Source organism: Haliaeetus albicilla, chromosome Z (assembly GCF_947461875.1).
Source record: "Haliaeetus albicilla chromosome Z, bHalAlb1.1, whole genome shotgun sequence".
Taxonomy (NCBI): Eukaryota; Metazoa; Chordata; class Aves; order Accipitriformes; family Accipitridae; genus Haliaeetus; species Haliaeetus albicilla.
The window spans coordinates 14,388,045-14,403,898 of NC_091516.1; the positions used below are offsets into that span (position 1 = coordinate 14,388,045).

Below are 15,854 nucleotides of genomic sequence, written 5' to 3' on the forward strand. Positions count from 1 at the left end.
ACGGGCGGCTGGGGGAGGCGTCGTTGCCGCCCGGCCCGGGGGTCCCTGCCGCCTCCGGGGGTCCCTGCCGCCTCCGGGGGTCCCTGCCGCCCCCTGCCCCCGCCCCGAGGCTCGCTGGCTGCCCGGCGTGAGGTTCCGGAGAGCCGGGCCCGGGAGGAGGCGGCCCGGTGCGCCGGGAGAGGGCGTCTCCTCCGCGCCTTAGGCTCCTGGCCGGAGCCGGCGGCGGGCCCGGGTGCGGGCTGGGGCCGCGGCACCCCGCTCGCCTCCCCGGAGCTCCCGGAGGCGGGCGCAGCCCGTGGTCGCCCCCCAGGAGCGGGCAGCGGCGCGGGAGCGGCACGGCCTTCAGGCCAAGTATCAAAACAGGGCAATAAAATACTCATGCAGCAAGAGACGCGGGAGGTGGGGAGGAGCGGAAGGAAAATGTCCCGAGAGCTTGTTTCCCCTTTTGAAAAGAAACGTAATTTTTTGCTCCTTTATCACTGAAAATAAGATGACTTGCAAGTATGTGTCAGGTGATACCGGCAAATTTTATTTTTAGGAGTACTTTGAAGTTGAATATTGAATTGCTAAGTTTGAATGCAGAATTTTTTTTTTTTTTAGTTTATTACAGAACATACTGTCAGAATAATGTTGAAATATCTTTAGAATTAAAGCACTACGTTTTGAATTTTTTTCCTACCCTACATGATAAGGCTGGACACAAGCCAAAGTAGGAGGCACAGGTTACAAGAATACAGAGATCATAAACCAGCCCTGGATGCTAAGAAAACGGCCATAACGAAGCTAGCATTCTTCTTTTCGTGAGGGACTTGGTGAACTCTTCCAGCCTGTAAATTTTTCAAAACCTAGAGATGAGAGGAACGATTAGAAAAGAAGGGGCTTGGCTTTTGTTTGTAAGATCTTGTCATCTTATAGTGGATGGGGGAGGGAGAGGGTGAGACAGATGTGAAATGTTACAGCGGTTAAAATGTGAGGTTTTGGTTTACTGTAGTTTTATTGGGTTTTTTCCATTGTAAAGTTTTCCTTTGATTAGATACTTCCATCGTTAGAAGGGATGTAATTTGTGGGATGCAATTGATTTTTATGTTGGCAAATTAAATAATTTATTAAGTCCAGGTGCTGTTCCCTACTGGTGTAGCAGGTCAAGCTGTGGCTTCTGCAATTCTGTAGCTTAGGTGTGTGCAAACTTTTTATTTTTCTGGATGATTATGCTGAGTGTAGCTGATGCTGCCTTTCCTGTGAGAACATGGGATGTAATCGGAATAATCAAGTACGGTGAAACCTGTTGCAGTGAATGTGCCTGAGGGATAAGTTTACCTTTTGTTAGTTGATGCCTTGGTTGTACTTGAGACAAACTAATTAAAATGAAATGGTAGCATATGAATCTTTCTACAAAGGAAATATCTATTTTTAATAACTTACTGTGTATAATTAAATTCTAAAGCTGTAGAAGTAGGCTACAGTTCTCTGTGTGCTTAGTAGTGTTTCAGTTGTTCTGCCCTTTGGTAAAGAAAGGAACTTTGAAGGAAACGGAGTAGTTTGGTGAGAGAAGCTTATTAGCAGTACATCCTGCTGGTGTCTTTAAAATGTTTCAAAACTCTAGGCTTTTTTCCATTGTACTTTCTGCTAACAATTTTAAGGTGGATACGAAGAAAGAACTTTAATGTGGAAAAGCCTTTCTTGAAGCACAAGAATCTAGATGCTTGAAAAACCAGTGGTCTTCTCTTTGCCAAAATCTTGTGCCTGCCCAGTGTGCTTTAGGGAGTCTCTTAATTCATGGCACATTTTGATTGCAACAGCAAGCATTGATTGCAACAACAAATGTGAGATTGACTGCTATATTTGTCTCTCTTAACACTGTCAAAGAAGGAAAGGCGCTTTCCTCCCTGTCCCTTGCTCTTTTGCCCAAGATGACTTTGGACTCTGTCTTTCACATCTGGAAGGAGTCAGGAACATGAGAGATGGGAAGAGAGGAAGGCAACAAGTAATATAGCTCTGTGACCGCTTGTGCTACCAGTTCATGTACTGAGCACAGCTGAAGCTTTCTTTAAGAAATGCTGAACTTAGCAATTTGATGTATTAAGAGATCAAAAAGGGCTTCATCTCTGGAGAGCAAATTAAGGTCTTACCTATGCTTGAAACTTGTTAGGAATTTCTGAGCTATAGAATTTGTTTTCCTTAGACCTCCTCTTGTTATTACTAGAGTTAACATGTAGTTATGGGACATGTATTAACTAATATGTGTAGTATAATGTGGAAATGAGACTGTTAGTCAACTTTCTTCCCCTCCATTTCTATATTACAAAATGAGGAATAATGGTTAGACTTAAATGCTAAAAAGAGCTTATCTATCAGAGTTTTTTGTCAAAGAACGGTTGTCATGATCAAAGAAATGCTTGCATGATAAAATTGTTTTCGGTGGTTTTGTTTCCGTTTTTATCTAATTTATAATTTTTGCATTGTGATTGAAGGCCAAGCACCAGTGTACAGTCAGAGTTACAAAACAGTCCTGATGCTCTAGCAGTGTCATATGATTCTACAAAGTGCAGTTGGGAACATGTTGCAAATGTATAAAAAGGATGCAAATATATAAAAGATTAATAACCAGAACTTTTAGTCACTTCTTACTAGATTTCTGTAGGATGAATCCAGGACTTGTTCCTGGAATATCGGTTTCATTCCGTCTGTGAATGTGGAGTCCCTAGAAAAATCTGAATAGCATAAGGATGATTGGATGTCTGCTGCTAAGCAAGCATCTTCTTAATGAGAAAGTGGTTAGGAATTAAAACCTAAAACAATATCTATGGGCAATATTAAATTGATAAAGAACTGATTACTCTAGGTGCTACAATAGTTATATGCTGTACTGTGGCATAGTGGCATGTTTGTATTTATAGGAAGAGAACTAGATACTTTAGTAAAATACTTTTTGTAAAAATTAACTTCTATATAAAATAAATTATTTCATGTTCCACTTAAGTTTGGCTTTTGGTCTAACTCCAGATTTTAAATCAGGTGGCTAAACTCACCTTGGTGATTAATGTTTGATTTTCCCCCTCTCCCCCTTTCTTCAATTTGTGTCTTAAGTATGTTTATCACCTTTTTTTAACTGGCCTTGGCAATGCAGTTGCAGTCAAGATATCTGTTATCTTACTGTTCATTTGAAACAACTGATTTTTAGTACCTTTAGGAGTTTGTAAAATTACTTTAGGACCTCTGAGCAGAATAAAGTTGTCATTTGGGAGTAACTTTTAAAAATAAGTTGCTTTTTTCTCCTAGTGCTTAAAAGCCTGAGAAGTCAGCCACACTGTCTTTATTGTTATTTTTCTATTAGCTGATCTTTGGAATTTTTTTTTTTTACAGTGGACCAACTACATTCATGGGTGGCAGGATCGATGGGTAGTTCTGAAAAGCAACACGCTAAGTTACTACAAGTCTGAAGATGAAACAGAGTATGGCTGTAGAGGCTCTATCTGTCTGAGCAAGGCTGTGATTACAGTAAGTGCTATTTCATTATTGCCATCTTTTCATGTTCTGAGGTGTTACATATTTGTGGGCTAATGTCTGGTGAAAGCAAACATGGGTATGGCAAATTCTATTAGGTCATCTATTATGAAAGTTAGTGGTATCAGCGGAACGCTGTGGAGCAAGGCAAGGAGTTCCAAATAAGAAAACAAGCTGTCTTGTTTGCAGCTGTGGTAAGCAGCTTTTCATTTCTTATGTTAGAGGTTTCTGTACGTAGGGATACAGTTTGCCTCTGGAGGCTGCAAAGGTTTTTCAGAGGCCAGCCTAAGACCCCAGACCAACTTCCCAAAAGAGGTACCATCTGTCACAGTTTTTACACGTTGCACTAGAGAGAGAGGGTAGTAGTTCTTTGACTGTACTTTCCAAACATGACTATAGAACATTTCCAAAAGAAAATGTTCTTCTGCATGCTTCTTCCTCTGAATAAGTTAATGTGTTGCTGGTTTTATTCTGTACTACACTGGTAAGAAAAAAGAGCCTACATATAAATGAAATCTCATAAAGATGAATTGGCCGTAGAAGATAAAGAAAAAAAGTCTGCTTCTTGTGGCTTTCAAAACTGATATGTATTAATTACGACTAACGCTCACCAAAAAGCATGTTGTAGCTTTTCTGCATTACTGTTAAATAGTCAGTCCAGTTATGTGATTTAGGGAAAAAGTAGCTGGACTTCGGTGTAGCACACAAGTTCCTAGAGTAGTAGTGTTAAATCTTACTACTTGCGTTCTTATTCTACCAAATGTGGTTTTTTTCAAACTGAATTAAGGTTGATAAATGGGAAGTTTTCTTTTTTTACTAATACTCAGCTTACGAATAGAATTTTATTAAACAAGTCTTGAACTGAAAAAAAAAAAGACTGGATTGATTACATCAACTGGATACATTTTGGAAAAAAACGTGAAGAAAACCCAGATTTTTACATTTGGATGTCTGGCAGGTATTGCAGTCATCTAAAAATTAAAACAGATCGCCTCATTTATTTTAAAACTCTTTTTTAAACTGCTAAAACTTTTAAAACTTGCTCAAGATTTGACTTACTCAGATATATGGTGCACAGCAACAGCCTCTAGGAATTCTGACTTGTGTCTTTTTGGGAGTCTGTAATAGTACCAGTCTCTGATCAGGACTTCGAAAAAGGTCTCAAGTTCACTAGCAAGAGGCTTAATATGCCAACCAGGCAAAGACAGGAAGGTGGTGGCAAGGAGGTAGGCCAAGGGATGTCTGGAAGCCTGCTGTAGAGCACATCTCAGCAGGGGAGTGTGATGGGGGAGTGAGAGATTATAGTGATGCTGCTATTGCTGCTGGCATGTTTTGGTACATTGCACTTCGTGAAGTGAAGTTGGCGAGCTTATCTTCTGACTAGGATGTGTGTAATGCTGGAACTTCTCACGGATATCTTTTTTTCCTCTTCTATCTGGCACTTGTAACATCTGGTAACTTGGAGGTGAATCGTTGCCTTTTTTTTTTCAGTTCTTAAGCTTCTTGAGTACATTGAGAAAGAAACTACAGAGTTGGAGAAAGAATAAAAAGTGGGCACAATTCTAAAATTTAATCTGATGTTTTTGTTGTTCCACTTTCATTCAGGCTCGTGCTTTGTGAGTAGTATTTGATGGTTTAATTGCTAGATTGTGGTTTGAGATGGCATCTCTGAAACCTAGTAAATTCTTGTTAATTATTTCTAGCTAATTGTTGTGTAAGTATTAGAGGTTCAGGAGTACTGTTGGATCATTTCATGTCTCTAGGATATAGAATTTACTTTTGAAACTGTCATGCGATTCTTCTGTCTCTATTTTTCAGAAGTTATTCTTCTGAGCTGAAGTTATAGCGTGAATGTTTCTGGTTTGATAGTTGTTTGGTAGCAAATTGCATATATTTTTTTAAACCTCTTTTTTCAATAGAAAATTAATTATGTTCAAAGATAAATGTTTAAAATATTCTTCCTGAGGTACATAGTTAATCTTTACTTTCATGTCCTTGTAATATCTTGCTATAAGCTTACTAGCACATATTTACATGCATGAGAGAACACCAATAGCTGATAAAACAAATGTTGAGATGATAATGTGTGAAAACTACTCTTACTGTCAGTGGAATTACTCTTTACTGTATGTCTTTATTACTTTGATAGAGAGGGGAAGTCAGGTTTCTTACTGGCTTAATGGTCAGCACTGATTTGATGTAGTAGGGATCTTAACCTTGAATATTTTTCAACAGTATTTCACTATACTGTAAGTTTTGTTTTCCTTGATTTTGCTGATCCAGAGTCAGGCACAGTAACTACCTATCTCCTAACCTGGTATATTTCAGTAAGTTTTCCTTCAGTACAAAGCAGGACTTAAGTGGTATGAGATGTTGATGGCTGTAAAGTTTCTTGTAGGAAAGGGTGATTGGATTTCATGAATCTTTCTTTTAGGCACTCAAATTAGGTATGCATGTTTGGATTCAATGGGAAATGTGATGATTTTCTGTGTGTAATTAATGCTACTAGTATTATAGAATGTCCATGTTTTGTTGATGCATCAGCATAAATTTGGAAAGCTGCTGTCACTGAGTAGTCTTACTTCCAGCAATAAAGATCAGCGTAGTGATAAGTTGTAGTATTAATTGAGACATGTTTTCAAACCTGTTTACAAATTCTTATCAACAAAGTGTTTATCTCGTGAGTTCTAGGGTTTTTCCAGAAAGGATTTGGCTGGTCAGGATATCTCTTCTGCATGGATCTATACGGAGGATCTTGAAAAATGCTTTGAGAAATGTCATGCTTGATAAATTTTAAGAATGCTTAAACTCAGCCCTGTGTGAACTTTGTGGTTTTTGTCACTAAAGGTGACTACCTATACAGGAAGGGTTTCAAAAGCTTATGTTCCAACTTAACCTTCAGCTTTTCTTCAGATAGGATTTATACTTGCCATGTTGTTTTAATCCAGTGTTGGTCTTCATCTTCCTTTCTGTATATATTAGCGATATAGAAAAACTTACTGATTTCTAGTTTGGTACCTTAAGTTACAATAACTGTGATGCAGTGGTTTTGCTTGGGTTTGGTTATACTGTGATGATGCATACCCATGTCAAAATCTTAATGGAAACATGCTCTTTGTTATTAGCCTTTTTTTAGAACACTTTGTTTTTATTGTCTTGTAAAGAGACATTTAGGCAGTTCTGTGGAAATGCCTGGACCAAGATTGAGGAATAAATTCAGTTTGCATAATGGAGATATTTTCAGTAAACTGGCTTGTTGGTTTTTTTTTTTCTAGAAACAGTAATTAGAAAGCACTGTTGCTTAATGAAGGTGGTAATGATTTTATATTTTTATTTTATATTTAAAAATATATTTTTAAATTTTAATATATATTAAATATATACTATATATTATATTATATATTTTTAATAAAATATAGATATTTTATATTTTTATTTTATATTTTTATTTTTATATTTTATATTAATATACAAGTTGCAAGCCATTGCTATTCAGAATGGACTTCTGAAAGGGTGGATTTCTTGAGTAGCTGTTGTGACTATCTGGAGCTCAGGACAGGCAAGAAAGAAAACTGAAGTCTGCCTAGGAGAGACAGCTTAGTGAATTGTCTTGGCTTTTTTTTTTCCTAAATAACAATAAATTGCTATTGTGAAGAACTTAATAAATTTTTATGATATAAATTAGGGCTGGTATAAATGTGTTAGTTCCAGTTTACAAAAAGAATAAGAACACTGTATATGAAAGAGCTAAACTGGCCATGTCCAATTTTAAGCTTCTCATTTCCTTGCATACAGTCTGCAAAAGAGTAAGATTGTTCTTTCCAGTAATCAGCCACTCATAATATAAAAAATAGTCTGCTTTTTAAAGATATGGTTAGTTGAACAGCCACCCTTCCTCACTCTAGCAGTACTTACAGTTTATTTATAGCATGGCGCTGGCCACCATTAATAATTGGGCATTTGTGAGAGGAAGTACAGATTGACATTTTTAAAAAGAGATTGACAAGTTAACAGAGGATGCTTCATGCATTTGTCAATTTAAACAGATACAGAAGCTTCCTTTTCACAGAAACTTTAAACTCTACAAATATCTAAGTTTTAGAATAAAGATGTGTATTTTTAATTGAAAATGTCAGTGCTAGACAAATATTCTTAGTATTGTTTAAAACACTTCTAGCATGAAGAATCATGTCTTGCAAAATAGACTTTCAAAAATTTACCTTGACATTAACAGTACGTTGGTGTGGTTTTTTAAGATTTTATACAATGTGAAATGTAACAGTATTTTGGAAGCAGTTAGAGTGGTAGTATATAGAAGTGGACTCACTTGGAGGACTCATGTGGGTAAACTTTGGCTTTCTTTTTTCTAGCTACTGCTCCAAACTGGTATTGCTAACAGACCTGCTTATGATAAAAGAAGAATGATGTTAATTGCAGCTTTTATCTACTGATAGATTTGATTCAGCCTTTTGCTAGTTAAGTTGAATGGGAACTGATAGCTTTTAGTTGGTGAAAGCTTTTATTAAAAAAGCTATGCTATAAATCTGTGCCCTGGGCAGAAATACCATAGCAGTAAATTTGTAATAATTGCTAATTGCGTGGGAAAATACTGTTTCCAACTGTCTGAGGTTGGAAAACAATCCATTTTAGTATGAAGTGATGAGTATTTAATTAAATAATTCATTTTCTGTAATTTGATAAAGTGCTTCCTCAGCCTTAATTGCTGCTAAAAAGATGACCTGAGTAAACTAAGGCATAGAATACAAGCCCTAACTAGACAGGGGTTTATTTAGGACGCATTGCAATTAGTACTTCTAGGCTTTGGTGTGTGCCTTAAACAGTCAACTACCTAAATCCAGACTGGTGGAAAATCTTGGCTAAACAGGAGAGAAATCTGAATGGATATTCTAGGCAGAGGCAAGTGTGGTCAGGAATGCGTACTCATATGTGAAAGGCCTGAGGTGATTGTATTCTGGAGAGGAAAATGCCAAAGAGCAACAGGAGAGTGGGGGAGAGAAAGGGAGTTGATGCCTGAAAGATAATGACACTGGGCTGGTCCTGGTGCAGCAGGCTGAAGTTGCTTGGAACATGGGATTTTCCTGGACAATTACTTTTAGCATTCACATCCTCGGTACAAATTTGTGTCTGTCTTTGAGTTACCTGAACCAGCAATGCATCGGTTGATGTTCAAAGTGAAAATGTCAGAACATTGCCCTGTATTTATTGAAGTGCTATAGAGTGCTAATAACCTGAGCAAGCAAAAACCAATTATTTGGCAGGGTGGAGAAATGGAGGATTTATTCCTCAGTGTGTATTGAGGAAATTAAGTCAGAAGTGGAAAAATATGCATCCAGATCAGCTTAGGTGAGACTGTTCTTCATATTATGATGAAGAATTCCATAATGATTAAGATGTGAAAAAAAAATCAGTTCTGTATATTAACTAAATATTTTAGGATTACTTAATATTGCTGAAGAATTCAGCTTTAGTGCTGCAATATAATCATGTGTTACCACACACTTGAAATTACGGTTGTAATCCAACAGTATTTCTGTCAACTTTTTATTATCAATTAGAATATCATTCCCCCACTTGACTTTGTTTATTAAGAGAATTAAGTTTTAACAGTGTTCATGATTTGACATGTACTTCAGTATCACAATTCCTGCCCATGGTTTGTATCAGAGCATTTTCATGCTGTGGAGCATTTCTCACAGATGCTATACCAAGCCTTAAATAATTCCAGTGTTTGCAGTTGGTGACTTTATATCTCGGCAAATTTTTCTGTGGTGTTTGCAATTCTTATTCTTGCTGAATCTGAATTTCTATGCATCTTCATAAGATTGATTTATAGTTGATTTATTGTTCATGGATACAGTTGGTTGATATGTCACCCCTCTCTGGGGTTGTAGTGTTGCTCAATAGTCCTGCTAGTCAACCTGCTTTTGAAAATCTGATCTGTCTTGTGATAGCCATTAATGACATTTTTAACATCTCTATTGAGGATTTGTACAATACCAGACCTCACTTTCTGATATGTATTCCTAGAATGCCAAGTAAAAAGGTCAGAATACTCTTTATCTACTAATATGCAGCTGCACTAGGCCATCTCCTGTTTTGCTGCCTCCTAAAGTTGCTAACTTACCACCCTTTTGCTTCTGTTCATACACTCAGAATAGTTCTTCACAGATGACTACCTGAGTGTTTTCTGCTTCTTCCAGTTCATCTTTTGTCTCCTCCTTTGGGCATACACTTGCTGCTTTTGCCATGTTCCTCGTGAATTCAGATCAAATATTCTGGCTGACTTCAGCCGCTTCTTAGTCTGTTTGGTGTGTCTTTCCACTCAGCTGAAGTCCACTGTTCCTCAGTTAAGAGGACGAGTTGGAACAGAATTTGCTACCCCATTTCTCCATGCACTTAACCCAGATTATACTGTGACTAGTGTCTAATATATTCCTAAAGCTTTTTAAGTTGCTCTCTTTTAAGGAGAAAAGTTGCTCTTTTTCTTTACGGTCTCTTTTTAAGCTCTTTCACAACTAAATATGTGTGCATATATAGATACATATGTCCACAAATATAATTGTGTGTATATATATAAAGGAATGAGAGATAGCTGTGATGGGAGAGTTTAGGCTGGCAAATCAGGTCAATTTTAAACTTTAGAATGAAAGCTTTTAGGCTGACATTCATTAGCAACATGCCTTGTGCTTATAATTAGTTCTTACACATTGTTAATTACCACTGTATGTTAGTTGTTACACACTAACCATTATCATTATAACCATTATAACCATAACCGTTATGAATGCAAAGCAGTCAGTCTTATATCTGACTTATATCCTGAATTAGCTCTAAGTATGCAGTACTGTGTAGCCAGTACCATATAGTTAGCCTGCTATCTTTGTTCTTGATGGTCCTAGTTGCTGAGGTCAAGGTAACCTGACTGAAGAGCTCTTCAGTAAGGGGTGGATGACAGGACAGATGCAGAACTGAAGTAGGCATCGTCTTCTGCCAGCTTGTCCCCCCCTCAATTTAGGATCTTTTAAAACAATCTTTTATAAAATGATTGAGGCTTCTGGTCCTGGCCTCAATGTGGTGTGATGTTGGGGAGGTGTTAATTTCCCAGGCTGCAGCAAGTGCCTTGCCCTGTTGCTCAGACGTCTGGGTTTTTTCCCTTGTGTAGCTGCTGCTACTTAGAGCAAAAACAGCCTTCCCAGCTCTGGAGGCTGCACTTTTTCACTGACCAGTAATTGACCATTAACAAGTTGCTTATGGTTCTGGGGCCTCTGCTTTTAGTCTGTGTCTGTATTTTCAAGGCCTTTGTTATGTTGTGCTTAAATTGTAAGTCATAATAAGAGACACCTGGTACCAAGGTATAGCTGTCACAGCCAGTTTTCATTAAAAGTTGATAATGAGCCTTACAGATCAGGACTGGGGCCTTGCATGCTTAGCATAAGGCCTGTTGCTAGTAATGTTAATGCTACATTTATATGAATGCTTATACAGTTGTACTGTATGAAGTTGCTTATGTTTGGATTCAAACCAAGCTAATCTTAAGTCTGGGTACTGCTTTCACAGGTACAGCAGGCCTCTCTGCAGCTCCACTGCTTTCATAGGATAGGAACTTTACATTCCCATCACCATGAATCTTAGTCCAGGGTGCTCTACTTTCTCTGCCAGCAAAATGTCGTGCTGCAAAGCAGGGCTTTCTCTTAGTGTAGAGTATCTTCTCTGGGTGTTGCCTCATGGTTTTCTTGTGAAATCCATATTGTACTGTTGTTGCTGGTGTATGTACAGGTTTTGGGTCTTCCCTGGCACACTGCAGTACATAGTATGAAATACAATGATGGTAATCAATAAATAAAGAGTGATTTTAAGGGTGCAGCAGTGTATATGTGATTTCTGCTCCTATATTTGACTGTCCTATAAAAGTAAACTTTAAAAAAAGTGACACATGGGGTTTCTGCATTCTCTAAAGTTAATATGAAGTTTTCTTGCTTCCTGCCTGATTAATAACTCTAGCTTCTTGCTGTGTATGATGGGATTACTAATGAGTTTAACTTGATGATTTCAAATAAATTCTAAGCTGATGTTTTTCCGGGTGGTATAATTCTGATTCCCCCCCCCCCCCCCCCCCGCCATGGCTGATGCATGATGTTGGTCGATAATGCAAATATTTTGCTCCTAATGGATTCCTTGGGAAGCATCACATGCATTTTTCTGCAGGGGACCCAGTTCTCTGGTTTGGTTCCTGCTGAAGCAACATGTACGCTTCCATTGCCAGTATCTCATATCCCAGAGTCATTAACTGATAGTTAGCTCTAAAGGCAAGTTGTAATGACTTCATTAAAGTTTAAGATTCTTCAGACTGTGTTCAAACAGGACAGGCCCACTAGTTATATCCTGATTTCTCATGGTGTGTATCTAAATCTGTTAATACCCCATCACTAATTTATGGACCTCTTACATAGGGTATCCACAGTCACTAGTAGATCACTTTACGCAATGGCTGTGTACCCATGCTGTTTTACAACTATTTCAGTCTTGCCCTCATTTCTTCTAATAACACAGTGCCATTGCATGTCTTTGACCAAAGTTTAGCTGATATATCAAGTGCATGTTTGTTACACTAGATCTTGCTATTGCAAGTCATTGGTTTTTTCAGTAGGCAGTTGGGAATATCATGTGTCAGAGGTGTGTTTACATATAAACCAATACAGCAGGACTTGATGCTACATAGTAATTCCACATTATTAACACGGAAATAATTGGATAAAATACTAATTAACAAATTACATACTCTAAGGCTATAGCATAGTTGATTCCCAACAAAAAATCTGAAAATTATTTATATGATCACTTCTGTGGCTGAACCTTACTGTTGGATGTGCAAAAACCAGGCTGACCACGTTTACTCTTGAGAACTGTAGGTTTCAAATTTTAAATGTGGTTTCACTGCTAAAGTAACACATCCAATATATGCTTGTTCCAGACTTAAAAAGGCGATTTGCTAATGAGAGAGCTTCTTTGCAATGGATTAAACCAAACTAATTTTAAAGTTTGCATAGTATGCTAACAAGGTAATGTTAAATTCTACTTAGCATGCTTTTGCTTTCATGGGTGCAGTCAGCCTCTACTTTAGCTAGGTTTTGGAAAGATAAGATTATTATTTAAAAGAAAAAGCAGTGGTGAAAGGCATTTTGAAAAGCAAACATCCTAATCTAACACCTGAAGTGAAATATTTGGGTAGTAGCAATGAATGTAAAAACATTTAATAGGCTTTTATGGTTTTAAGCCTATTTTCTTGGTAAGATTTTTCTACATGCATAAATGTGCCATTATGGGAAAGTTTTCTTTTTAATGTTGTACACAATTAGGTGTCCCATGTTTTGCCACCTAAAAGGATCATAACTGTTTCGGTAGGCATAAAGCTGTCTTGTTTATTTGCTTGTTTGCAATAAGGTTTTCCTATATCCTGTAAAAAAAAAAAAAACAAAAAAAAAACCAAACAAAAAAAACAACACAGCCAGCTGATGTAACTGAAAAGTGGGTTCTTGTTGCTTAAGAATAACAGCAAGGAAAGGCAAGACATCCTACCTAGACCAATGTTTCTCTTAGGTTTTGCCTGGATTTTGGAATTCAGAAAGGGAAACCAGAATTTTGTGTGCTGTGAATTTTGGCAGATGCTAATTCCCCAGGTTTGTGGATCTACTCGGATTTTGTTTTGGGGGTGGGAGGAGGGGAGTGTTACAAATAAAGTGGATTAGAACTTGCAACATCTCTTCGGTTTTCAGTACATTTTTAATAAAATGTATTATAAACAATGAAGTATAACACTTTCTCTAAGTTGTTCCACCCTGAGAGTTAGATCTAGGCTAGTTAATGATATTTAAAAAAAAAAACCTTGTCAAAGTAAAGTAATGACTTTAGTAATTTTAATGTTTATACTTCTAAAGCCAAGTGACTTAAAAAATAACTGGTAGAGACAAATGGATCTCGATGGACTTTTATAATTGCACTGGGTGTACATGTCAAGGGTGGGGGCTGCCGGGTGGCCTCTGCGAGGAAAGGCCAGGTTGCCCTGCACAGGACATGGCTGGTTCCAGCTGGCTCCAGTGCACCCACCACAGGGCACAGCTGAGCCCCTCAGCCATTGTGGTGGCACCTCAAAGTAACTGCAGTTAAAGGGCAAAAATGCCGCTCAGCAGTGTGTGAGAAGGAGAGGAGTGAGGAAAAGGTGTGAGAAACAGCCCTCTGAGCACCTAGGTGAGAGCAGGAGGAGGGGGGAGGAGGTGCTCCAGGTGACGAGCAGAGGTTCCCCAGCAGCCTGTGGAGGAGAGCACTGTGCAGCAGGCATTTCCCTGCAGCCTGTGGAGGGGACCACACTGGACCAGATGTCCACGTAGCAGCCTGTGGAGGACCCTACCACAGCAGCTGGATATACCCTGAAGGAGTCTGCAGCTTGTGGAGAGCCCATGCTGGGGCAGATTTAATGTGAAGGACTGCAGCCATGGGGATGATCCATGCTGGAGCAGGGGAAGAGTGTGAGGAAGGAGCAGCACAGTTAGTGTTACGAACTGACTGCAGCCCTCATTCCCCATCCCCCTCTGCCTGTGTTTTTAGTTTTGTCTGTTTCTCATCATTAAACTCTCAACTGGCAATAAATTAAATTAATTTTCACCAAGTTGAGTGTGTTTTGCCCACGATGGCAGTAGGTAAGTGATCTCCCTGTCTTTATCTTCACCCATGAGCTTTTCATCTTATTTTCTTCCCCTGTACAGCTGAGGAGGGGGAGTGAAAGAGCAGCTGGGTGAGGGTCTGGTAGGCAGCCAGGGTCAAGCCACCACAGTAATCTAGAGAGTCATTATAGACATAGCTTGTGATTAATGTACATCTTTGAAAGAATAAGAAGGGACAAGGATTGTCCCTAAGCAGAGGGAGGATTTTGCTGTGTGTATTCAAACTTTGGGAAAGGAAGAAATCTCTAAAGGAAAATACAGTGGTGATGCTCATTCAGAGGAAATAATGTCAAGGAAGGATACAAGGAGGAACAGACTATTTGGAATAGCAGTGTTCAGGCTGTATTCTGAAAAACGAGCAGTGACTCCACAAAGAAGTACACTAACTTGACTAAATACTTCTCCTTAGTATTTAACAGGGCACAAAAGACCAAGTTTTTAGACTATCTTGTCTGGTAAAATTCTTGCCAAGCATAGCATTCATTGGTAAAACACATATTTTGATTCAGCTGATTGAGAGGATTTTTCCATTGATGATTTTAAGTATGATTCACCATATAGAATACAATGTTCAAATAATCTCTGTGGTATTTCATTTCACTGTCTTTTCTGTTCAGTGTTTTTTCATAAACTAGCATGTTTACATTTTAATTTTTGTAGGGAGGGGACATAATTCCTCTGCAATTTGGATCTGTCATGGATTAAATGCTTTAGAAAAATTATTTTAAGATGTGCACTTTTTGAAACTTGGCTGAGGTTTTTCACTTGGGTTTTTTTGTAGCTGAATAATCACAGCCTTTGCCAATTTCAAACTGCTTTTACATGGGAGCTGAAATGCAGTTTTCCTGTGTACTTTTAAAATTAATTCCTTCAGTCATACAGCACAAATCTTGAAGTAAACTTTTTATCTTTGAGTTTTTGTTAGTACGTCAACATAAGTACATATAGAAAGTGTTCATATAACTTTTCCTTCCTGGCATCAGACAGGTTCTTTTTTATTTGCTTGTGCAGTCAAAATACACACTTTAGTGATAGCCTCACTTCTCAATAACTGTAATTTTTTTTTTATTTTGATACATGCTGCTTACTGAAAAAGGTAGTTAAGAGATTTTTTTTAATTTGGTCTTGTTACCTGTTATATTACATTGCTTTCACTGGCTTCCCCTTTTTCTACTGCGTCAGGTAAGCTACTTTTAAAAAGTCCTCAGCATAATATTTCTATAGCTCATCATATAAGATGTTACTCCTCTGTGTAATGTGATAGTGTTTTTGTCCATTGCTTCCTAAATTATCAAATACACATTTGTCCAATTTGCTTCCTCCTGTTGGACACGGTTCCCTTGCTTATGTGTGAACACAGTACTCTTGAACTTCTGTCTGTTTCAAAAGTAATACCTTGTTATACATGCAATTTAGTGTATTCTGATATTTGCTTGTGCCCCTTTATGCTTTCGTGTCCTATACATATTATCCTGGAATGATCTTCTGGATTTCCTGTTGGAAACTAGAGAGGATAAGAGGGGGTTTTGGCATTTGAGTGAATACATCCAGTTCCAGAACCTATTGAATGACCTATGACAACATATAGGCAGATACGTAGATTTTGTTGTG

At 38.1% G+C, this 15,854-nt stretch overlaps 1 protein-coding gene across 2 annotated transcripts in view; it reads left to right on the forward strand.

Annotated features, from left to right (window-relative positions):
• The window catches only part of CERT1 (ceramide transporter 1), a 75,268-nt gene that overhangs the window by 855 nt on the left and 58,559 nt on the right, over positions 1-15,854 (forward strand). For both annotated transcript variants that reach the window (XM_069776218.1, XM_069776219.1), the window contains exon 2: positions 3,364-3,498. In XM_069776218.1, the coding sequence (XP_069632319.1) occupies positions 3,364-3,498 (135 nt within the window). The remainder of the gene's footprint in view (positions 1-3,363; positions 3,499-15,854) is intronic.